Source organism: Loxodonta africana, chromosome 3, assembly GCF_030014295.1.
Source record: "Loxodonta africana isolate mLoxAfr1 chromosome 3, mLoxAfr1.hap2, whole genome shotgun sequence".
Classification (NCBI taxonomy): domain Eukaryota; kingdom Metazoa; phylum Chordata; class Mammalia; order Proboscidea; family Elephantidae; genus Loxodonta; species Loxodonta africana.
The window spans coordinates 30,064,578-30,089,140 of record NC_087344.1 but is presented as its reverse complement, the minus strand read 5'-3'; the positions used below and the strand labels follow the sequence as shown (position 1 = coordinate 30,089,140).

The following is a 24,563-nucleotide window of genomic DNA, read 5'->3' as shown; positions in this document are numbered from 1 at the left end:
GTTTTCTTAGCCTTAATATTTAGGGAAGCAGAGTACTAGGCCTTTCTTCCACAGGACCACTGGGTGAGTTCAAACAGCCATACTTTCAGTGAGTAGTCCAAAGCAAACCATTTGTGCCACCCAGAAACCTTCTAAAAGTACGTAGAGTACTTAAATCTAAATTCTTATAAAACTCCATAATGCTGGATGCAGTTGATCTTAGTGCTGTTGTTGTTTTTAACTGTATTGCCATGAAGGCGCACTTGGATTATTTCCAGTATTTTGCTTTTACAAAGCTTTCTCTGTGAATATAAACATAAATTTCCAAGATCCAGGTATCGAAAGTTTAGGTATTAAAGCCTTTCTGAACCAAAGAGAAGTTAAATGAAAATGAAAGGATTTTCACAGGACTTTGTAAAATTAATATATGAAAATTACGTTTCTTTCAAGTTCTAAATAATGCTTTAAATATTCCGTTGTCAATTATATCATAAAAAAGGAGTGCAGAAAGTATTCCTGTATAACCCATTGCTGTCGACTTGATTCCAACTCCTAGCGTGATAATAGGTAGGCCTTGGTCAGTTTTTGTGACCTCCCAGTGTGTCCCTCCGTGATCTCATCCCTTCCTGCCTGGAGATTGTTCCTATGATGTCTAGATGTTGACATGCAGAACAGTGATGATCCAAAGGTGGTGATCTGGGGTCAAAGGTCCCAGGTCTTGAGCTCATTCCTGGTTGATGCAGCTCAGGTTCCATGGCCACTTCTCCAAGGGTCCAGTTCTTTTCACCTATGCCAGCCCACTGCTTATGCCAAACTGCTGGAATCAGCAGGCTGTATGTGGCTCGAGTCCCTGAGAGGAGGTGGAGGTTGGCTAATGGGGTTAGGTTTTTTTAATCTGTTGTGCTCTACCTTCCCAGTATCTTCAAAGCAACATTTATGTCCTGTCTCCAGAAGGAAAAATCATTTCTACCTTTTGTATCAAGGAGAATCTGTCCCCACCGTGTTGTGTCCTTGACTTGGCCATTCTGGTGTGTTCTAGTGAACACTGCGTGTTGTTTCTCTCTCTTTGGGTGTTGGTTATTGAAGTTTGATAAATTATATTCAGGTAGAAAGAGAATCTTTTTAGGTTATTAGAGAGCCCATGTATCTAATGTAAATAAAATTACAAGTGAGTAAATGAACATAAATACAAATTTATTGTGAAGAAAAGCTCTTCTTTCAATATACAGAAGAATGAATCAGGATCCGTGCCTTATACAGAAAGCAATTCAGAGTGGATCAAGGACCTAAATGTGAAAATTAAATCCATGAAATTCATAGAAGAAAATAATAGGGGTAGAACGGTGAAGCCTAGTTTTTAACCATGGATTACCAGAAACGACAACAAAAGAACAAGTAGCACAGGTCAGATTAGATAAATGGGACCTCATAAAGGTTAAATGATTCATCAAAAGACAATCAAAAATGTGAAAAGACAACCTATAGATTGAGAACAGTTTTCCAGGAACCATATATATGATAAGGGTCTAATATCCAAAATAAAAAATATATATAATTTAACAGGAAGATGAACAACCCAATTTAAAATAAATAAACACTGGCAACCATATGGAAAATTTGGAACCCTTATCTATTTGATGCAAGGAGTGCAAAGTGGTACAGCCACTATGGAAAACAGTTTGGCAGTTTCTCATGGTAAACCATACTACAGTATGAGTCAGCAGTTCCTCTGGTACATATATAACCAAGAGACATCAAAGTTGCAAAGGAAATAGTCCCGTGTACACCAGTGTTCATTGCAGCACTATTCACAAAAGCTAAAATTTGAAAGCAGCCTAAGTGTGCATCAATAGATGAATGGGGCAACAAAATGTGGCACCTGCATAGAATGGAATTATTACTCAGGCATAAACAGAAATAGCCTTGAAATATGCTTTCCAGGCATGGACCAGTAACTTGCAGTTTGCCTACAAAATTGCAGGGTGCTGAGAGACTCCAGAAAGAGGTGGGTATTCCATTGTGGTGGTGAAGGAATTTTATTAGGTAAGGCTTAATGTATGAGCAGGCCCCTGGCAGCCGCAGGACTAAAGCAGATCTCTGCACCGCGCAGTGGGAGAACAGAGGTTTTACAGTGACAGTAGACTATAGTGCCTACATGCCAGGAATTTACATAATGAAGACTTAGGAATTGGTAGGGAACTAGTGGACCACATGAGGGCGCCCATGTTCAGCCTTGCAAATCCCATTTCCCCTTCAGACTGCCCCTCGAGTATGGCTCTTAAAATTCGGCCTGCTCCCCATCTTGTGTCATAGTATGAGAGATCCTGTTCCTTCCGCGCCAGGAAAAGATAGAAGTAGGGTTGTCCAGATGCCATGTGGTGCCCATGCATGTGCAAGAGACAGAAGTTACTGTGTGCCCAGAACAGGGGAAGGCTTCTCTGATAAAGAAAAGGAACTGGAGAGAGAAGACGACCCAGTTCCCAGCCTCCTCGTCAGCGAATGCTCTGGGCCCAAGGCTTTTAGTTAGGTAGCTTGGGTGGGAGGTGTAGAGGCAGATCATCCCTCCAACACATGCTACAATATGGATAAACCTTGAAAACATTTATGCTGAGTGAAACAAGTCAATCATAAAAGGACAAATATTGTGTTGTCTTACTTAAATAAAATAAGAAAAGGTTAACGTGTAGAGGCCAAAAATTATTAATGGTTACTAGGGCATGGGGAAAGAGGGAGTCATTATATAGGAAGTAGTGAGTGACTATTTATGGTGGTGGGAAAATTGGCCATGATTATGGGTGGTGATGGCACAACATGATCAATATAATTGATATCATAAAATGGTACACCTGAAAAATGTTGAATTTGCGAATTTATATATATTTACATTTTTTAATTGTGATTTATGTGCAAGTTTACATAGCAGATTAGTTTATTATTAAACAGTTAATACGCAGATTGTGACATTGGTTGCTAACCCCACGATTTGTCAACACTCTCCCCTTCTCTGCCCTGGGTTCCCTGTTACACTTAGAGACTATGTCCTTCTCATTAGCCAGGACAAAGTCGTACAGCTTCCCAGAACTATGAGAATGGCTAGGAAATGGAAAACCCAGAGATGGGAAGAAAAGATCCGCAAATCACATATCTGATAAAGAATCTATGTTCAGAATATATACGAAACTCTCAAAACTAAAATAATAAAACAAGCAACCCAATTAAAAAACTACATAAAAGATCCTAACAGCTGCTTCACCGAAGAAGATACGTGAATAGCAGTTTAGTATATAGATTCTCAACATTTTTACTCTTTAGAGAAATTCAAATTCAAATAACGATAAAGTATCTCTTAACACCCGATGCAAACCTGTTGCTGTCAAGTCAACCCTATATCAACTCAACCCTATAGCAACCCTGTATCACTACGTGCCCATTAATAATTACTAAACAAAACAGTACTGACATCTCCCATGGTGGTAATGAATAGCAACAGGAACTTCATAGAATGATTGGAATCCAAAGTAATACAGCCACTTTGGAAACTTAACCATTTTTTATAAAGTTAAACATATTCTTACTGCATGTCTAAGCCATTCCACTTCAAGATATTTACTCAAGTTGAACTGAAAATTTATATTCGCACAAAATTCTGTATGCAAATGTTTATAGCAACTTCATTCATAATCATCAAAACTGAAACAGCCAGCATGTTCTTCAAGAGGTGAGTGGATTAACAAACATTGGCACATCAGTACAGTGGATTACTGCTCAGCAGTAAAGAGAATACACTGTTTATGTAAGTGCTGACGTGAATCTTAAATGTATTTTTGTAAGTAAGGAAGCCAGACCAAGATTGTACATATTTTATAGTTCCATTTATACAACATTCTGGAAAAATTAAAGTTATAGGGATAGAAAACAGATCAGGAAGGGAGGAGGGGTTGACTATAATGGTGCTACACAAGGGCATTTTAAGGTGACAGCTGTTTTGTATGGTGCTATCTTATGGCTAATCCTTTGTAAAAACTATAGTATTATACATCACAAAGAGTAAACTATACTATATGCAAATTTTAAAAAATCAGAGTATTCGGGAATCTCAGGATGGAAAGCAGACTGTGACAGTTGAATCTAACTGCATTTCAGATCTCTGACATTATTTTGTGCACTGGCTAGGGAGAAAGGGGCTGACCTAAAGAACTTTGGAAAACGTGTTTTTTTCTGGAAACTGTAAGGCCGGATACAAAAAGAACTATACAGAAACAGGGAGCTTTGTTGTTGTTGACTTGTAGTGACTGTGTACAACAGAATGAAACGCTCCCCAGTCCTGCACCATCCTCACAATCATTGCTATGCTCGAGCCCATTGTTGCATCAACTGTTGCAGTCCATCTTGTTGAGGGTCTTCCTCTTTTTCCTTGACCTACTTTACCAACCATGATATCTCCTGCAGGGACTGTCCAAAGTGTGTGAGACAAAGTCTCACCATCCTTCTAAGGAGCAATCAGGATGTACTTCTCCCAAGACAGATTTGTTTTTTCTTCTGGAAGCCTGCGGTAAATTCACTATTCTTTGCCAACACCACAATTCAAAGGCATCAATTTTTCTTCAGTCTTTCTTAGTTATTGTCCAGCTTTCACATACATATGAGGCAATTAAAAACACCATGGCTTGGTCAGGTGCACCCTAGTCCTTAGAGTGGCATCTTTGCTTTTGAACTCTTTAAAGAAGTCTTTTGCAGCAGTCTTGCCCAATGTAATGCATCTTTTGATTTTTTTTTTAATTTATTGTGCTTTAGGTGAAAGATTACAAACAAATCAGTCTCTTCATACAAAAAGGCATACACACCCTGCCATGCACGACCAGCTGCTCTCCCTTAATGAGACAGCACATTCCTCCTCTCCACCCTGTATTCTCCATGTCCATTCAGCCAGCTCCTGTCCCCCTCTTTCTTCTCATCTCATGATCAGACAGGAGTCGCCCACATTAGTTTCATGTGTCTACTTGAGCCATGAAGTTGACTCCTGACCACCATCATTGTCTATCTCATACTCCAGGCCAGTCCCTGTCTGTAGAGTTGGTTTCGGGAATGGTTCCAATCTTGGACTATCAAAGGGTCTGGGGACCATGACTGTCAGGGTCCCTCCTGTCTCAGACTATTAGGTCTGGTCTTTTTACCAGAATTTAAGATCTGCATCCCTCCTGCTCCATCAGGGATTCTCTGTTATGTTCCATGTCAGGACAGTGATCAGCCTTGTGTCCTTGGTGTTCTTCATTCTCCTTTGATCCAGGTAGGTTGAGACTCATTGATGCATCTTAGATGGCTGCTTGCTAGTGTTTAAGACCCCAGACGCCACTCTTCAAAGTGGGATGCAGAATGTTTTCTTAATAGATTTTATTTTGCCGATTGACTTAGATGTCCCCTGAAACCATGGTCCCCAAACCCCTGCCCCTGCTTCGCTGACCTTCGAAACAGTTTATTCGGGAAACTTATTTGCTTTGGGTTTAGTCCAGTTGTGCTGACCTCCCCTGGATTGAGTGTTGTCTTTCCCTTCACCTAAAGTAGTTCTTATCTACTAATTAGTAAATACCCTCTCCCACCCTCCCTCCCTCCCTCCTCTCATAACTACAAAAGAATGTGTTCTCGGTTTAAACTGTTCCTCAAGATCTTATAATAAATAGTGGTCTTATACAATATTTATCCTTCTGCAACTGACTAATTTCACTCAGCATAATGCCTTCCAGGTTGCTCCATGTTATGAAATGTTTCACAGATTCCTTATGGTTCTTTATTGATGCCTAGTATTCCGTTGTGTGAATACACCATAATTTATCCATTCATTCGTTGATGGGCACCTTGGTTGCTTCCATCTTTTTGCTATTGTAAACAATGCTGCAGTTAACAGGGGTGTGCATATATCTGTTTGTGTAAAGGCTCTTATTTCTGTGGGATATATTCCGAGGAGTGGGATTGCTGGGCCGTGTGGTAGTTCTATTTCTAGCTTTTTAAGGAAGCGCCAAATTGATTTTCAAAGTGGTTATATCATTTTACATTCCCACCAGCAGTGTCTAGGTGTTCCAGTCTCTCCACAGCCTTTCCAACATTTATTCTTTTGTGTTTTTTCGATTAATGCCAGCCTTTTTTTTTTTGTTGGAGTGAGATGGAATCTCTTTGTAGTTTTGATCTGCATTTCTCTAATGGCTAATGATCGAGAGCATTTCCTCATGTATCTGTTAGCCGCCTGAGTGTCTTCTTTAGTCAAGTGTTCATATCCTTTGCTCATTTTTTAATTGGGTTGTTTGTCTTTTTGTGGTTGAGTTTGAGCAGAATCATGTAGATTTTGGCGATCAGGCACTGGTCAGAGACATGATAGCTGAAAGTTTTTTCCCAGTCTGTAGGTGGTCTTTTTATTCTTTTGGTGAAGTCTTTAGATGAGCATAGGTGTTTGATTTTTAGGAGCTCCCAGGTATCTGGTTTCTCTTCGGCATTTTTAGTAATGTTTTGTATTCTGTTTATGCCTTTTATTAGGGCTCCTAACGTTGTCCCTATTTTTTCTTCCATGATCTTTATTGTTTTAGACTTTATGTTTAGGTCTTTGATCCATTTGGAGTTAGTTTTTGTGCGTGGTGTGACATATGGGTCCTGTTTCATTTTTTTGCAGAAGGATATCCAGTTATGCCAGCATCATTTGTTAAAAAGACTATCTTTTCCCCATTAACTGACACTGGGCCTTTGTCAAATATCAGCTGGTATATGTGGGTGGATTATTTCTAGCTTTTTAAGGAAGCGCCAAATTGATTTCCAAAGTGGCTGTACCATTTTACATTCCCAACAGCGGTGTATAAGTGTTCCAGTCTCCGTAACCTCTCCAGCGTTTATTATTTTGTGTTTTTTGCATTAATGCCAGCCTTGTTGGGGTGAGATGGAATCTCATTGTAGTTTTGATTTGCATTTCTCTAATAGCTAGTAATCGTGAGCATTTCCTCATGTATCTGTTAGCTACCTGAATGTCTTCTTTAGTGAAGCGCCTGCTCATGTCCTTTGCCCATTTTTAATTGGGTTATTTGTCTTTTTGTAGCTGAGTTTTTGCAGTATCACGTAGATTTTAGAGATCAGATGCTCATTGGAAATGTCATAGCTAAAAACTTTTTCCCAGTTTGTAGGTAATCTTTTTACTCTTTTGGTGAAGTCTTTGGATGAGCATAGGTGTTTGATTTTTAGGGGCTCCCAGTTATCTAATTTCTCTTCCGGCATTTGTACATTTTTAGTAATGTTTTATATACTGTTTATGCCATATATTAGGGCTACTAGCGTTATCCCTATTTTTTCTTTGATGGTCTTTATCATCTTAGATTTTATATTTAGGTCTTTGATCCATTTTGAGTTTGTTTTGGGGCATGGTGTGTGAGGTATGGGTCTTGTTTCATTTTTTTTGCAGATGGATATCTAGTTATGCCAGCACCATTTGTTAAAGAGACTGTCTTTTCCACATTTAACTGACTTTGGGCCTTTGCAGATATCAGCTGCACATAGGTGGATCGATTTATGTCTGGATTCTGAATTCTCCTCCATTGGTCTACGTATCTGTTGTTGTACCAGTACCAGGCTGTTTTGACTACTGTGGTGGTATAATATGTTCTAAAACTGGGTAGTGTGAGGCCTCCCACTTCGTTCTTCTTTTTCGGTAATGCTTTGCTTATCTGGGGCCTCTTTCCCTTCCGTATGAAGTTGGTGATTTGTTTCTCCATCTTGTTAAAAAGTGTCACTGTATTTAGATCAGAATTGCATTGTATCTATAGATCGTGTTGGGTAGAATAGACATTTTTACAATATTGAGTCTTCCTATCCATGAGCAAGATATGTTTTTCCACTTATGTGGGTCTCTTGTAGTTTCTTGCAGTAGTGTCTTATAGTTTTCCTTGTATAGGTCTTTTATGTCTCTGGTGAGATATATTGCTAAGTATTTTATCTTCTTAGGGGCTATTGTAAATGGTATTGACTGGGTGATTTCCTCTTTGACATTCTCTTTGTTGGTGTAGAGGAATCCAAGTGATTTATGTATGTTATCTTGTGTCCTGATACTCTGCTGAACTCTTCTATTAGTCTCAGTAGTTTTCTTGAGGATTCTTTAGGTTTTTCTGTGTATAAGATCATGTTATCTGCAAGTAGAGATACTTTTACTCCTTCTTTGCCAATTTGGATGCACTTTATTTCTTTACTAGCATAATAGCTCTGGCTAGGACCTCCAGCACAATGTTGAATAAGATTGGTGATAGAGGGCATCCTTGTCTGGTTCCCATTCTCAAGGGGAATGCTTTCAGTCTCTCTCCATTTAGGATGATTTTGGCTGTTGGCTTTGTGTAAGTGTACTTTATAATATTTAGGAATTTTCCTCCTATTTTGCTGAGAGTTTTTGTTATGAATAGGTGTTGGACTTTGTGAAATGCCTTTTGTCCATCAATTGATAAGATCATGTGGTTCTTGTCTTTTGTTTTATTTAGGTGATGGTTTACATTGATTGTTTTTCTAATGTTGAACCATCCTTGCATACCTGGTATGAATCCCATGTGGTCATGGTGAATTATTTTTTTTGATATGTTGTTGAATTCTATTGGCTAGAATTTTGTTGAGGATTTTTGTGTCTAAATTCATGAGGGATATTGGTCTGTAATTTTCTTTTTTTGTGTGTGTGGCGTCTTTACCTGGTTTTGGTATCAGGGTTATTCTGGCTTCATAGAGTGCGTTTGGGAGTATTCCATCCTTTTCTGTGCTCTGAAATGCCTTTAGTAGTAGTAGTGTTAACTGTTCTCTGAAAGTTTGGTAGAATTCTCCAGTGAAGCCGCCAGGGCCAGGGGTTTTCTTTGTTGGGAGTTTTTTAAATTACCTTTTCAGTCTCTACTTTTGTTATGGGTTTATTTAGCTGTTCTGTCTCTGTGGTAGTTTAGGTAGGTAATGTGTTTCTAGAAATTTGTCCATTTCCTCTAGGTTTTCAAATTTGTTAAGAGTACAGTTTTTCATAGTACTCTGTTATGATTCTTTTAATTTTGGTTGGGTCTGTTGTGATATCACCCATCTCATTTCTTATTTGGCTTATTTGTTTTGTCTCCTGTTTTTCTTTTGTCAGTCTGGCCAATGGTTTATTGATTTTGTTAATCTTTTCAAAGAACCAGCTTTTGGTCTTGTTAACTCTTTTAGTTGTTTTTCTGTTCTCTCTTTCGTTTAATTCTGCTCTAATTTTTGTTATTTGCTTTCTTCTGGTGACTGAGGGTTTCTTTTACTTGCTTTCTTCTGGTGCTGAGAGTTTCTATTTGTTTAAGTCATAGTGATAATTCTTTGATTTTGGCCCTTCTTTTTGTATGTATGAATTTATTGATGTAAATTGACCTCTGAGCACTCTTCAGCTGTGTCCCGGAGGTTCTGATAGGAAGTGTTTTCATTCTCATTGGATTCTGTGACTTTCTTTATTCCATCCTTAATTTGTTCTATAGTCCAGTCATTTTTGAGCAGAGTGTTAAGTTGCCATGTGTTTAATTTTTTTCCCTGATTTTTCTGCTATTGACTTCTAGTTTTATGGCCTTATGGTCAGAGAAGATGCTTTGTAATATTTCAATGCTTTGGATTCTGTTAAGGCTTGCATTATGGCTTAATATGTGTTCTATTCTAGAGAATGTTCCGTGTGCATTGGAAAAGGAAGTATACTTGGATGCTGTTGGGTGGAGTGTTCTGTATATGTCTATGAGGTCTTGTTGGTTGATTGTGGAATTTAGATCTTCCATGTCTTTACTGAGCTTCTTTCTGGCTGTTCTGTCCTTCACTGAAAGTGGTGTGTTGAAGTCTCCTACTATTATTGTGAAGCTGTCTATCTTGCTTTTCAGTGCTGTTAGAGTTTGTTTTATATATCTTGAAGCCCTGTCCTTGGGTGCATAAATATTTAATACGGTAACATTCTCCTGGTGTAATGTCCCTTTAATCATTATCTAGTGTCCTTCCTTATCCTTTGTGGTAGATTTAAGTTTGAAGTCTGTTTAGTCAGAAATTAGTAAGCCACTTCCTGCTCTTTTTTGAGTGTTGTTTGCTTGATATATTTTTTTCCATCCTTTGACTTTTAGTTTGTTTGTGTCTTTAAGGTGTGTCTCTTGTAGGCAGCATATAGACAGATTGTGTTTTTTCGTCCATTCTGCCACTTTGTCTCTATTGGTGCATTTAGTTCGTTTACATTCAGCGTAATTATAGATCGATTTGAGTTTAGTGCTATAATTTTGATGTCTTTTTTTGTGTGTTGTTGACAGTTTCATTTTTCCAGTTTTTTTTTGTGTTGAGTAGTTTTTCTTTGTGAATTGTGTGTTCCTCTTTTTCATTGTTGCTGATTTTGTTTTTGCTGAGTCTTTATGTTTTTCTTGTATTTTATTTTTATGTGTAGGATTGTTGGTCTCCTTTGTGGTTACCTTAATATTTACTCCTATTTTTCTAAGTTTAAACCTAACTTGTATTTCCCTATATTGCCTTGATTTCCTCTCCATATTTTTTTTTTATGGACGATCTGTGACTATTTAGTCCCTTTTTATTGATTTGATGTTGTCATGTTTTACATAATGAAATCACTGACTCCCTGTTTTGAGTGTTTTTTTTTAATCTTGATTTATTTTTGTGATTTCCCTATCTGGGCTGATATCTGGTTGCTCTGTCCTGAGTTCTGGTGTTAGGGTGATATCTGATACTATTGTTTTTCTAACAAGTGAATTCCTTTTAGTATTTCTTGTAGTTTTGGTTTGCGTTTTGCAAATTCCCTAAGCTTCTGTTTATGTGTAAATGCTTTAATTTAGCCTTCATATTTGAGAGACAGTTTTGCTGGATATATGATTCTTGGCTGGCTATTTTTCTTCTTCAGTACTTTATATATGTCATCCCATTGCCTGCATGGTTTCTGCTGAGTAGTTAGAGCTTTTTCTTATTGATTCTCCTTTGTGGGTGACTTTTCGTTTATCCAGAGTTGCTCTTATAATTCTATCTTTATCTTTGGTTTTGGCAGGTTTGATGATAATGTGTCTTGGTGACTTTCTTTCGGGCCCTACCTTGTATGGGGTTTGGTGAGCATCTTGGATAGATATCGTTTCATCTTTCACGATGTCAGGGAAGTTTTCTGCCACCAGATCTTCAACAATTCTCTCTGTATTTTCTGTTATCTGTTCCTGTTCTGGTACTCCAATCACTCGCAGGTTATTCTTCTTGACAGAGTCCCACATGATTCTATCTGATTTTTCTTCGCATGTATTGTTCCCAAGTGTTTTATCTTCAGTCTCGCTAATTCTGACTTCCAGTTCCTCAGTTCTGCTCCATTGACTTTCTACTGAGTTGTCTAATTCTGAAATTTTATCGTTAATCTGAATTTCTGATTGCTGCCTCTCTATGGATTCTTCAGGCCTATTAAATTTTTCATTACGTTCTTGAATAATCTTAATTTCCTTGACTGCTTTATCTGTGTGTTCCTTGGCTTTTTCTGCATGTTGCCTGATCTCCTTCCTGATGTTTTGAAGAGTTCTATATATTAATCTTTTGTATTCTACATCTGGTAATTCCAGGAAAGCATCTTCATCCGTAAGAGTCCTTGATTCTTTGTTTTGGGAGTTTGTTGAAGCAGTCATGGTCTGCTGCTTTATGTGATTTGATATCGACTCTTGTCTCCGTGCTATCTATAAGTTATCGTATTTATTTTGTTTGTTCACTATGTCCTGGCCTCTTGCTTTGTTTTGTTTTGATATAACCAAATAGGCTACTAGAGTGAGCCAACTTGATTATTGGAGGCTTTGAAGCACTAATGTCCTGTTACCAGATGGCTAGAGCTGTTACCAGGTATAGTTAGGAGTCCATTCACTATACTTACATAGATTCAGCTCAAGTGTCCCGGTAGTCGGTCACCTAGTCTGTGGTTTAGGCTTTCATCTACAGTCTTAGAGGAGCAGTGGTGATTGGTGTATGCACAGGTTTCTGGTAGCAGCAGGGGGTCACACTGAGAAAGGTGGGGGCTCACAACCTTCCCCTGAATGTCTGTGAGGAAGGCACGTCCCTGTTCTCTAGAACACTCTGGTGCTTGGGCTCTGCATCCGTACCTTAGGCATTTAATGCTTTTAACTGTAAGAACTGGTAGGCACCACTTATCCTTGGACCCCTGTCATGGGTGGCTAGGTGGTGTGGGTGGAGCTTCCAGTCCTCAGGCCCCTGCTGTGGGTAGGTGAGGGTCCTGTTTAATAGGCAGAGCCGTATCAAACGTCAGAAACCTGCTTCTCCACCATACAGTTGAAACATTTACAGTCAGACCTCAAACAGATTCGCTGTTGAAATGTAATAGCCAGATCCTATCTGTTGTAATGTGGCCACCTGGGTCTATGCAGGGGTGAAAGACAAAGTTTGTGGATGGCTTGTGCCTGGACTGACGCTGCTTCTGCTCTGAGTTTCTAGATTAGGGGAGTCAGCAAAATATTTTTCCCCCGTTTGTTAATTTGTTCCTTCTCGAAGACCAGGAGAATGGCTCAGGGAGGGCAGCAGGACCTATTTCAGGCCCAGGGAAATCAACTGTTAATGAAGCTGCCTTATGCAGAGGGAGGAGGGATCAGATAGAACGGAGAGAGTTCTTTCAAGCGGAGGACCTATTAGATCTGTGCAGTAAATTAGACAAAATCACTTATCTTGTGCTGAGAGCACTGCTTTATCTCAGATTCCAGAGGCGTGTGTAGATTGTGTGTGCTGGCATGGTCCCCGCCACGGTTACACCAGGTGGTTGAGGCTGCGGCACCTCGCTTCCCTTTTTTCACTGAAGCAGCCGCGTCCTAAATGCCACCACCAGCCCTGCCACAGTCACACCAGGGGGCGAAGTCACTTCGCTTGCCTTCTTTTCTGTAGCAGCCGCATTCCTGAACACTACCGCCAGTCCTACCGTAGGGGAATAGGGGCTGCGGTGCAGCAGCCGACTTGGCAACTCCTTGCTGCCTTCTGCGCCGTCTTTCCCTCCCCCGTCACTCAGCCCGATTTCTTAACTTGCCCTTGATGTTCATGGTTCCTAGCTTGTCATATATATAATCGATTCACTTGTTTTTTCAGGTCTTTGTTGTAAGAGGGACCACCGGGAGCATCTGACTACTCTGCCATCTTGGCCCCACCTCCATATTTTGATTTCTTCACTGATGCTTCCATGGGTATTGATTGTGAATCCACGTAAAATGAAATCCTTAACAACTTCATTCTTTTCTCTGTTTATAATGATGTTGCTTATTGGTCCAAATGAGAGAATTTTCGTTTTCTTTATGTTGAGGTATAATCCATACTGAAGGCTTTGGTCTGTGATCTTCGTGAGTAAATGCTTCAAATCCTCCTCACTTTCAGCAAGCATGGTTGTGTCATATGCATATCACAGATTGTTGATGATTGTTCCTCCAATCCTGATGATGCTACATTCTTCATATAGTCTAGCTACTTGGATTATTTGCCCAGCATACAGATTGAGTAGATATGGTGAAAGGATACATCCCTGATGCACACCTTTCTTGACTTTAACCCATGCGGTATCCCCTTGTTCTAAGGACTACCTTTTGGTCTATGTAGAGGTTCCTCATGAGTACAATTAAGTGTTCTGGAATTCCCATTCTTCTCAGTATTATCCATAATTTGTGTTCATCCACATGATTGAATACCTTCACATAGCCAATAAACACAGGTAGACGTCTTTGTGGTATTCTTTGTTTTAGCCAGGATCCATCTGGCATCAGCAGTGATATCCCTTGTTCAACGTCCTCTTCTGAATTGGACTTGAATTTCTGGTAGTTCCCTGTTCACGTACTGGTGGAACCCCTTTTGAATGATCTTCAGCAAAATTTTACTTGTGTGTGATATTGATGGTATCGTTCAATGATTTCCATATTCAAATATCACCTTTCTTTGAAATGGGTACAAATACGGATAGATCTCTTGCAGTCTGTTGGCCAGGTAGCTGTCTTCCAGATATCTTGACACACGAGTGAGTACCTCCAGCGCCTTGTCTGTTGATTCATATCAGTTGGTATTCTGTCAATTCCTGGAGCCTCGTTTATCGCCACTGCGTCTGTGCATCTTGGACCTGTTCCTTCAGTACTGTCTGTCCTTGATCATATGCTATATCCTAAAATGGTTGTAAGTTGACCAGTTCTTTCAGTACTGTGACTCTGTGTATTCCTTCTATCTTTTTTGATGCTTCCTGCATCATTTAATATCTTCCCCATAGAATCCTTCACTATTGCAACTCAAGGCTTGATATATTGTCTTCAGTTCTTTCAGTTTGAGAAACACCGAGCATGTTCTTCCCTTTTGGTTGTCTCTCTCCAGGTCTTTGCACATGTTATTATAATACTTTGCCTCCCTGAGCTATGCTCAGAGTTCTGACATCCATTTTGGCCTTTTCTTTCCTTCCTGTCTTTTTAATGACCCCTTGCTTTCTTCATGTATAATGTCCTTGAAGTCTTTCTACAGCTCATCTGGTCTCCTGTCATTAGTGTTCAAAGTGTCAAATCTATTCCTGAGGTAGCTTCTAAATTCAGAAGGGATATACTCAAGGTTGTACTTTGCATCTCATGGACTTTTTCTAATTTACTTCATCTTCAACTTGAACTAGCATAGGAGGAACTGATGGGCTGTTCTGCAGTTGGCCTCAGGCCTTTTTCTGACTGATGATATTGAGCCTTTCCATCATTTCCTCAGATTTAGTTGATTCTTGTGTATTGCATCTGGAGAGGTCCACTTGTATAGTCACTGTTTATATAGTTGAAAAAAGGTATTTGCAACGAAAAGTCACTGGTTTTGCAAAATTCTGTCATGCAGTCTCCAGTTACTTCTATCACCAACGCTATATTTTCCAACAACCAATCCTTCTTCTTTGTTTTCAACTTCCACATTCGCATTGCCAGTAATTATCAATGAGTCTTGGTTGCATGTTTGATCAATTTCAAACTGCAGAAGTTGGTAAAAATCTTCAATTTCTTCATCTTTTGTCTTAGCAGTTGGTGCATAAGTTTGAATAATAGTTGTAATAATTGGCCCTCCTTGTACGCACATGGATATTTTCCTATCACTGACAGCATTGTACTTCAGTATAATGAAAAATAAGATAAAATTTTATTTTCTTGCAAGAAATTCCTTCAATCTTGGTTTGTCTGAGAATTTCTGTAGTTTTCCTTCACTTTTGAAGGATAATTTTGCTGTATGCAGAATTTTTTTTTTCCAAATACTTTTCAATATTTTACTCCACTCTTCTTGATTCCATGGCTTCTGAACACAAGTCAACTGTACTTTGTAATCTTCTATATAGGTAAGGCATGTTTTCTCCTCTGGCATCTTTCAGTATATCCTTTCTTTGATTTTCCATGGTTCAAATATGATATGCTTTGGTGTAAATTTTTGCATTTATTCTGTTCTTTGTTGTCTGAACTTACAGATCTATGGTTTGTTGTCATTAATTTTGTAAAATATCAGCCATTGTTACTTCAAGTGTTCCTTTTAGTTTTTCTCTTCTCCTTCTGCTATTCTCATTACAGATGTTATACCTTTTGTTTCACAATTCTTGAATTTTCTGCCTTTCTGCCTTTTTCATTCTGTTTTCTCTTTGTATTTCAGTTTTGGATGTTTCGCTTGCCCTATTTTGAAGCTATCTCTTCAGCTATGCCTAATCAATTTCTGATGTCATTAAAGACATTTCTATTACGTTGTTTTTGATTTCTAGGATCTTCTTTTGAGTTTTCCTAGAGTTTCCATTTCTGTGCTCACATTACCCATCTGATGCATGTGGTTCACATTTTCCATTGCAGCCTTTTCATATGAACAGTAGATGTTTTCCACCTCCGGTCTTAACTTTCTGAATCTAGTTGTCATGTTTGCTTTGTGAATTCAAACAACATGAAAAGCTGCCAGTCCTTCAGTGTTTCCTAGTTATTAGTATCTCACCCTGCTTTCACCCTGTGCTTCCTGTTTTGTTGAGTGTTTCTTCCGGTGGATCTTATGGAAAGAGGTGAATTTTTTTTTTCCTCAAGGAGATGATGGTCTTTATGTGGAAATAGGTCTTTTATTGGTTGAGAATTTCTTTCCCTTCTGTTACATGTTCAAGCTGTCCTGGACCATAAGTATAGACAGAAATAAGACTGGAATTGGTCATAGTCAAACTGGAAAGATAAGTTCAGTGTCTTAGAAATATTGTTAAATCTATGAAATACTACCAGTCAGGAGATAAATGCGAACAGCAAAGGGATGAGCCTGATGTCCAAACTCTGGAGAGAACATGGAACGTTGTGTGATCTCTGTGAATTCTCAGTTCCACAGAACTGTCAGCCTTACCCATCCTTTCGCACACATTGGGGATTATGGTGCTTTGCTTATCCAGAATATATGTGATGTTTTAGGACTCAGTGGTATTTGAAGATGTGGCCATGGACTTTTCCCAGGAAGAGTGGGCTTTGTTGGATTTTTCTCAGAGGAATCTCTACAAAGATGTGATGGTGGAAACCTTCAGGAACCTGGACTCAGGTAAGAATAGCTTCATTTTTTTTATTTAACATATAAATATATTGTTCTCTTCGACCTTCTTATAGAATTTGGGTTGAGGAATAGGAATATATTGGCAAACATGACAGACGTTTTCACTGCTCTCATGGAGCTTAGACTCTAATAGTTTATCCATGGAAGTAAAAATCTTACATATTAACCTATCTCTTTTTTTCTCTTGTGCTTAAAAGCCTGTGTATTCTCTAAGTGCTGTAAGGGTGAGCATTGGCTGCAGGGGTCAGCTTTGGGACAATGAAAGATTTGTGCTTCAGGACCTCGTTAAGAGTTTTACTGTGTGTATTACCAATTTGACATGATTATTTTCTGTGAATAAAATAACAACTATGTCTAGAGACCATAGAGACCAAAGCATTGGCAGAGTATCAGGAAAATTTGCTCCTCTATCTTCCCTAATGATCTGCCTTTCCTGATGAACACCATATCAGCCACTAATTGTTCTCTCTTTGAAGCAAGGGAAAGTTCTGAGGAGAGTGGAGGTAGGACTTACTTGGACCCACTCTGGGAGCAAAGGAAGGCAAGAATCTTTTGAAGGACCAGCCCTGCTGGATGGCATTACATTTGAAGAAATCAACTTAAAAAGTCTCTTGCTTTGAGGGGGCTGAACTTCCACACATAGCTGACTTTTTTGATTTTTCATCAGTCCTCTCATGCCTTCCCCATTTCTTCTTTTAATATTACCTTTATACTCTTGCCTTGTTTGCAGTACCTTTGAGTTTTGCTGTCCTAATAAAATCCTAGTTTAATCACTGACGGGAGCCCTGAGTGGCACAGTAGTTAAAGCTCTTGGCTGCTTACCGAGAGGTTGGCAATTTGAACCCATGAACTGCTCCACAGGAAAAAGATGCGGCAGTCTGCTTCCATAAAGATTATAGCCTTAGAAACCCTGTGGGGCATTTCTACTCTGTCCTATAGATTGCTATGAATTAAAAATTACTGTATGACAATGGGTTTTGGTTTGGTTTTTAGTCACCGTCACTCTCAATCATCATGGAATTATTTCTTAGTAAATTTCTTACTTTTTGGACCTTTATCAAAATTCTGGCATAGCCAACTGCCTCAGTCTTCTTTTCCTCACAGGTGCTTTCTTCATAAAATTTCTTAACCGTTTTGTTTCATGTTATGAGCAGTGAAACCACTTGATTAAAATTATTGGGTCAGTTTCTCAACAGGATAATAACGGACAAAAGTTATCCATTGAACATATATTACTGCGATTCATGAAGAATGATTCCTGGTCATCCATGGTAGGAGAAATCTGTGAATTCCATGACAATGAAAATCAGCACAAAAACCAGGAGAGGCATTTGAGGTATCATGTACATGACAATAAGCAATGCCTTAGGAGACAGTCTTAATGTGTCATGACATCTGTGTGCATGTAAGATGTGTGTGTGTGGAAAACTAACTCTAAAATTACGTGTTCACTTTGTTTTCACAACACAGTGTTTTCATAAATGTGAATGAGACATTGAGTATTTGAGGCATGTTTTATGTGTATACAATTATCAAAAGAACCCACCCACTATTTAGAAAGACTGTGACAATAACAGCTGTCTGTGAGACAGTCGAACCTATGCAACGTGAGACAACACTGGGCAGAAAATGCACATTCAGTGTGTATGTTAATTTTGAAATGGCAAAAAATTAATTCTAACAACATACTCCCTATTTTCAACAGAAAATATATGGTAGAGAGCCTTCAAGCAAGTAAAGAACATAGAGTAAAAAAATATAAAGAAAGTAATCAGTGTGGAAAAACTTTCAGCCAGATTGCAGATCTTACTGGGCTCAAAAGAACTGCTGGAGTAAGTGCTTCTGAATGTTGTGAGTGTGGAAAAGCCTTCAAGGATCATACATTTAAGCATCACATCAGATCTCACACTGGATACAAACCTTATCACTCTAAGGAATGTGAAGAACTCTGCAGTTGGCCCTCTTTCATAAAACCTCATTTGAGAACACTTACTGGAGAGAAACTTTGTAAATGTAAGGATGGTGGGGAACCCTATAGTTGTTCCTCATCCCTCACTAAACATGTAAGAACTCAGAGTGGAGAAAGGCCTTATGAATGCAAAGAATGTGGTAAAGCTTTTAGGCAGTCCTCACACCTCACTACCCATATGAGATCTCACAGTGGAGAAAGGCCTTATGTATGTAAGGAATGTGGGAAAGCCTTTGGTTTTTCTTCAAGCCTCACTATCCATATGAGAACACATAGTAGAGAGAGGCCTTATGAATGTAAGGAATGTGGGAAAGCCTTTAGTCATTCTTCAAACCTCGGTAGACACATGAGAACTCACAGTGGAGAGAGACCTTATGAATGTAAGGAATGTGGGAAAGCATTTAGTCGTTCCTCATTCCTCTGTAACCATATAAAAATTCACACTGGAGAGAGGCCTTATGATTGTAAGAAATGTGGGAAAGCATTTAGGCAGGCCTCATCCCTCATTCAGCATAGGACAACACACAGTGGAGAGAGGCCTTATGACTGTAAAGAATGTGGAAAAGCCTTTGGACGGTACTCACACCTCACTCAGCATGAAAAAACACACAGTCGAGAGAAGTCTTATGAATGTAAGGAATGTGGGAAGGCATTTAGGCAGGCCTCATGCCTCGCTCAGCATAAAAGAACTCACAGTGTTGAGAGGCCTTATGAATGTAAGGAATGTGGAAAAGCCTTTGGTTGTTTCCCACACCTCACAAGACATATGAGAAGTCATACTGGTGAGAGGCCTTATGTATGTAATGAATGTGGGAAGTGCTTTAGTCGGTCTTCAACCCTCTCTGATCATATAAGCACTCACAGTGGAGAGAGGCCTTACGAATGTAAGGAATGTGGAAAGGCCTTCAGTTGTATCTCACGCCTCACTGCACATGTAAGAACTCACAGTGGAGAGAGGCCTTATGAATGTAACCAATGTGGGAAAGCCTTTAGTTGTTTCTCACACCTCACTAGGCATACGAGAACTCACAGTAGAAAGAGGCCTTATGAATGTAAGGAATGTGGAAAAATCTTTAGTCAGTCTTCAACCCTTTCTGACTGTATAGGAACTCACAGTCAAGAGAGGCCTTATGGATATAAGGAGTGTGGAAAAGCTTTTAGTCACTCTTTACATGAAAGACCTCACAATGGAGAGAAACCTTATGGATGTATGGAATGTGGGAAAGCCTTTACTATGTCCTCGCACCTCACTGCACATACAGGAATTCACAGTGGAATGTGGTCTTTTGATTAAGGGAATGTACAAAAGCCTTTGCTATTCCTTTTTACCTCAAAGAACACAAAAGTCATCGTGGAGAGATAGGAATGTGAGGAAGTCTTCAGTTACTTCTCATGCCTCTCTAAACATAAAAGCTCCCAGTGGAGAGAGGCCTTATGTATGTAAGGCATGAGAGAAAATCTTCAGTTCTCAGTCTCTTGAAGACATATGAGAAGGTTCACTGGAAAGAATACATGTGTAAGTAATGTTGTAAAGCTTCAGTCATCCCTCATCTTTTTGGAAAAACTGAAAGAAAATACATAGGATAGAAACCAAGTAATGTCAAAAGTTTTATGGTGAAGGTTTTGCAGTTCCCCTAGTACTATCCAAAATGATGAGGATTCACACAGATGGGAAAACCTTCACTAATTACCTCTACTAAATATGTGACAAGTCACATTTGAGGTAAATCATGTATATGTAAGGAACATGGAAACATCTACGAGCCTTTAGAATTCTTACAAAACATGTAATTTATTACACTGTGGATTGATCCTATGAATGTAAAAGACAAGGGAAATCTTAATTGTACCTTATGAGACGTCACACACAGAAAGACTGTGACTGAAAGCAAAGTACCTTTTCAGTTAGCACATGGCTTTAAATAAGTACCAAACATCATTTCGCTTCTGTTATATTCAGATTTCCTTATTACAAAATCTCATCAACCTGTGAATATCTTGAAATGTGTTTTCTGTTTAACAGGTAAGTTTTTTAAGTTTTTATACTTCTTTTCATTCTATTAATACAGTATGTTCTCCTTATAAAAAATTTGATTTTAACTGAAAATTATGAGGAAAACCCATAAATCATTCGATTTCCCAGCCCAGTTGTTGTTTTGGATATTTTCGTTTAGCCTTCTTTGTATGCAAGGTAGTATTTTCTTAAAGATTCTGATTGTTACCGTATGTGTAATACTGAACATTTTGTGGTATTGCTTTACTCATTTATCCTTTACAACTATTATGACCTGTGTTTTGCTGATAAAATGCCCCTTACAAATGGTGCTGTGAGAAGCAGGGTTTCCATAGAAGGAGGGTTCATCTTTGGGGTACACACAGACTCACATCTTTACCTAGCAGCAATAGACCTTCAGTCTCCCACAGCCCTAAAGCCTTTATTTTAAGGCAGAGCCCTGCATTTGGTAATTCTTTAGTTTTGGGAGAGAGTTCTGGGCCAAGTGCTGAGGCTACCATTGTTAGGTTGGGTTGGACTGGTGGCTGCTCTTCCACTTGGGTATATACTTGCTATAGAGCCTGGATGTTTATACAGAGGCATCACCCCATGCCAAACTGGGGTCTTTTTGACCCCTTATGCAAGGGAGGGCCTAGGAAATGGTGGCCATAGGTCCAGAAGCATTGCTGTTAGATTTCCCATTGGCCGAGCAGTTCCCCTTTCAAAATCATCATCTGGAAATCCCTGCACACCCTAATTATTCCATTGATAATAACGATGGCGGAAATACTGAAAGAGAAGAAACAGTGTCATCGTACAACAGGGAGTTTTCAATAAGTGCCTGGCTACATGTCACAATATTATACTGCCAGTAAATGAATTTGTTGAGAAGCACTTTCGTCTACATTAGGAGAGGCAGTCATAGCTTTCTGTTGTTTGAAAAGCAGGGTATAAAATAGAGTGTACATGATGATGTCAGTTTTATAAAACATGTATATATGCAGACAAACCAGCTCGTAGAAAAGACTAGAACATTAACAGGGGTTCACTCCCAAAGATTAAACAGTGATGTCTTTAGTCATTTGTTTCTCCCTAACCTAATTTGCAACTTTTCTAGAGTCATTGTTCATTACTTGTACAGTTTTTTAAATTTAAAAATGATAATCCACTTTTGGAATATACAGTAATACGAGTTTTGACAAACATCAATTTATAATCAGTACCGCAAGGGAAGCACAGAATAGCTCTTACTTCCAAATAAACCATACTCTTGCCCCTGTTCAGTCAAACCTTCCCCTCAATGTGAATTCCTGGTACTTTCCCTATACTAGGCATTTGGTGTGTGGCTTAGATTCTGGCTCCTTTCATTTACTTTAATGGATTTGAGATTTATATATTGTTATGGATTGAATTGTATCCCCCCAAAATGTGTGTCAATTTGGCTAGACCATGATTCCCATTGTTGTATGGTTGTCCTCCATTTTGTGATCGATGTAATTTTCCTACATGTTGTAAATCGTAATCTCTGCCTGCGGTTGAGGCAGGATTGAGTTATGTTTAAGAGGATTAGGGAGGGATGTAACACCCTTTCTCAGATCACATCCCTGGTCCAATGTACAGGTAGTTTCCCTGGGGTATGGCTTGCATCATCTTTTATCTCACAAGAAATAAAAGGAGAGGGAAGCGAACAGAGAATGGGGGACCTCATATTACCAAGAAAGTAGTGCTGGAAGCAGAGTGTGTCCTATTGACTTGGGGTTCCTGTGTGGATAAGCTCCTAGGTCAGGAAAAGATTGATGACAAGGGCCTTCCTCCAGAGCCAACAGAGAGAGAAAGCCTTCCTCTGGATTTGATGCCCTGAATTTGGACTTGTAACCTACCAGATTGTGAGAGAATAAACTCTTTGTTGAAGCCATCCACTTGGGGTATTTCTGTTACAGCAGCAGCAGATAACCAAGACGTGTGTGTTGATGAATGTGTTGATAGTTCCTTTTTATTGCTGTACGGTATTCCATTGTATACACATGTCTCATTTTGGGTATATACCAATGGAAGGATATTTGTGTTGTTTCCTCTTTTTGTGAATAAAACAGCTACAAACATTTATGCAGAGGTTTTCATGTGAACGTAAGGGTTTATTTGCGTATATACCTATGAGTGAAAACTGATGTGTCATATGGTAGTTTTATGTTTACTTTTATACAAAACAACCAATCACTTTTTCAAAGGAACTGTGCCATTTTATATTCACCATGAGTATAAAATTCCAGTAGTTGCTGGGATCTGCAGAGGCTGTTTTGGGAGGAATTTAGCACACTTCCTTATGCCACTGGCTTCAGGGGATTAAGCTTGGGTGGGCAGCTCACCTGATAGGCAGCCCAACATTTGCTGAGGGGAGGATGTGGGATATTTCATCTAGATTCAGCCGCAATTCCATGTATATGAGTTTCCAGGCTATGCCACCACTGCTCAAGCTAAGAGCTAGAGAAGACTTGTAATGTCCAAATGGTGTATCATGAAGGAACTCAGCACTGGAGAACCCACATGGAATAAATTAGGTACAAAATGGCCCCCTCTAGGAGCCTGGGAACTGATCATACTGGAACTGGAAAGAGAAACCCTTCTTCCTCTAATGTCTTCCACATACTGGTAACTGACTGAGGAGAAATATATGGCCCAGCTCTATCATCAAAGACAAAGACAAAGGGATACTGTAGCAGAACCAAAAAGTAGGACAATGGTAAAACGTGAGTTTGTATTATGTTGGTTTTCTATGAGTGACAAAGCTCCTAGCAACACCAATGTAAAATGGTGTGACATCGGATTGTCTAAGTTCACGAGGAGGAGAGAGAGTCAACATCAGCATCTGCCCAAAGCTGATTCTTGTGAGGTGGAGGTCAGACATTCCTGCACTCTCCAAACTTTGTACCGTTTCTGACACCAGCCATGCTTTTCACAGCACCGTCTGCTTTTCTGGGTTCGATAATTTGTTGTGATGGCCACACAGAACTCACAGACCATTCTCGTGATTATGTGATTTACTGTGGGAAGTAACAGGTTACAATTTGGCATCAGGATCAACTTGGAAGTAAAAAGAACAAATAAGGATACAATTCTCAATCAGACAATTCCGCCATGCCCACAGGCCAGTCTGCTGTGGGGCCCTGCTTGGGCATGGCCTCTACCTACTCATTAAGGTAACAGGTACAGTCCTTTCAACATATATGTCTGCCCAACACTTCAAACACTAACCACAAGTTTGGGGCTCCCAGGGCCACCAGTATTTTCAACTAACTGGCTGAAATTTAAGGGCCCCCTCTACCCATTGGGTTCAATAATTTGCTAGACTAACTCAGGAAGTTCTGTACTTACAGTCTGATTTTAGCAGAATGGATACAAATCGGAATCAGCGTAAAGAAGAGACATGTGGCAAGGTTTGGGAGAGTCAAATAGGAAGCTCCCATGTCCCAAGGATACTTTATGCCCTCCTTCCCCCCATGCATAGAAGTCTCTCACCAACCAGGAAACTCACCTGACCGTCAGTGTCCAGAGTTTTTATTGAGTTTTTTTTTTTTTTTTTTACTAAGGCACGACTGATTGAATCATTGGTCACGTCATTAAATTCAGTCTCCAGCCCCATCTCCTCTCTGGAGTTCCAGTAGAGGTAGTGCTTATTGTTACATGGTGGGTCTTTGGAGCCTCACATCTTGAGTCACCTGCTTAGAATGTGCTATACAATGTACCCTGGCTACTCCATGAATGTCAGAGACATTCCAATTCTTTGTATACAATAATTTTTCACCACAAGGAGCTGTTTTTCCTAATATTAAGGTGGAAAATATTGCTTACTATGCATCCAGAAATACCAGGTGGTAAAAAAAAGACATATTTGGTACAGTAAAGGTTAGGTAAAAAAACGAGGGTAATGAGATGTATTGCCCTAATTATCACAATGGACCCAAACATACCAATGGTCATGAAGGTGTCACAGGAATGCAATGTTTCACTCTTAAATTAAAGTTCACCATGAGTCAGAGCCAACCCCATGGCTACTAATAACGGCATGCATCAGGC

The 24,563-nt window shown here is 39.3% G+C and overlaps 1 protein-coding gene across 5 annotated transcripts in view; it reads left to right on the top strand.

Annotated features, from left to right (window-relative positions):
* Positions 1–24,017, top strand: part of LOC100664096 (zinc finger protein OZF-like) — a 39,646-nt gene extending 15,629 nt beyond the window's left edge. For 4 of the 5 annotated variants that reach the window (XM_023552299.2, XM_023552301.2, XM_023552300.2 and 1 more), the window contains 3 exons: positions 16,392–16,515; positions 17,713–17,863; positions 18,233–24,016. In XM_023552299.2, coding sequence (XP_023408067.2) covers positions 16,392–16,515; positions 17,713–17,863; positions 18,233–19,790 — 1,833 coding nt within the window. In that variant the 3' untranslated portion in view covers positions 19,791–24,016. Of the gene's footprint in view, positions 1–16,391; positions 16,516–17,712; positions 17,864–18,232 lie in introns of those variants that run through there. The other variant, XM_023552302.2, reaches the window with a different exon arrangement.
* The last annotated feature ends 546 nt before the right edge of the window (positions 24,018–24,563 follow it).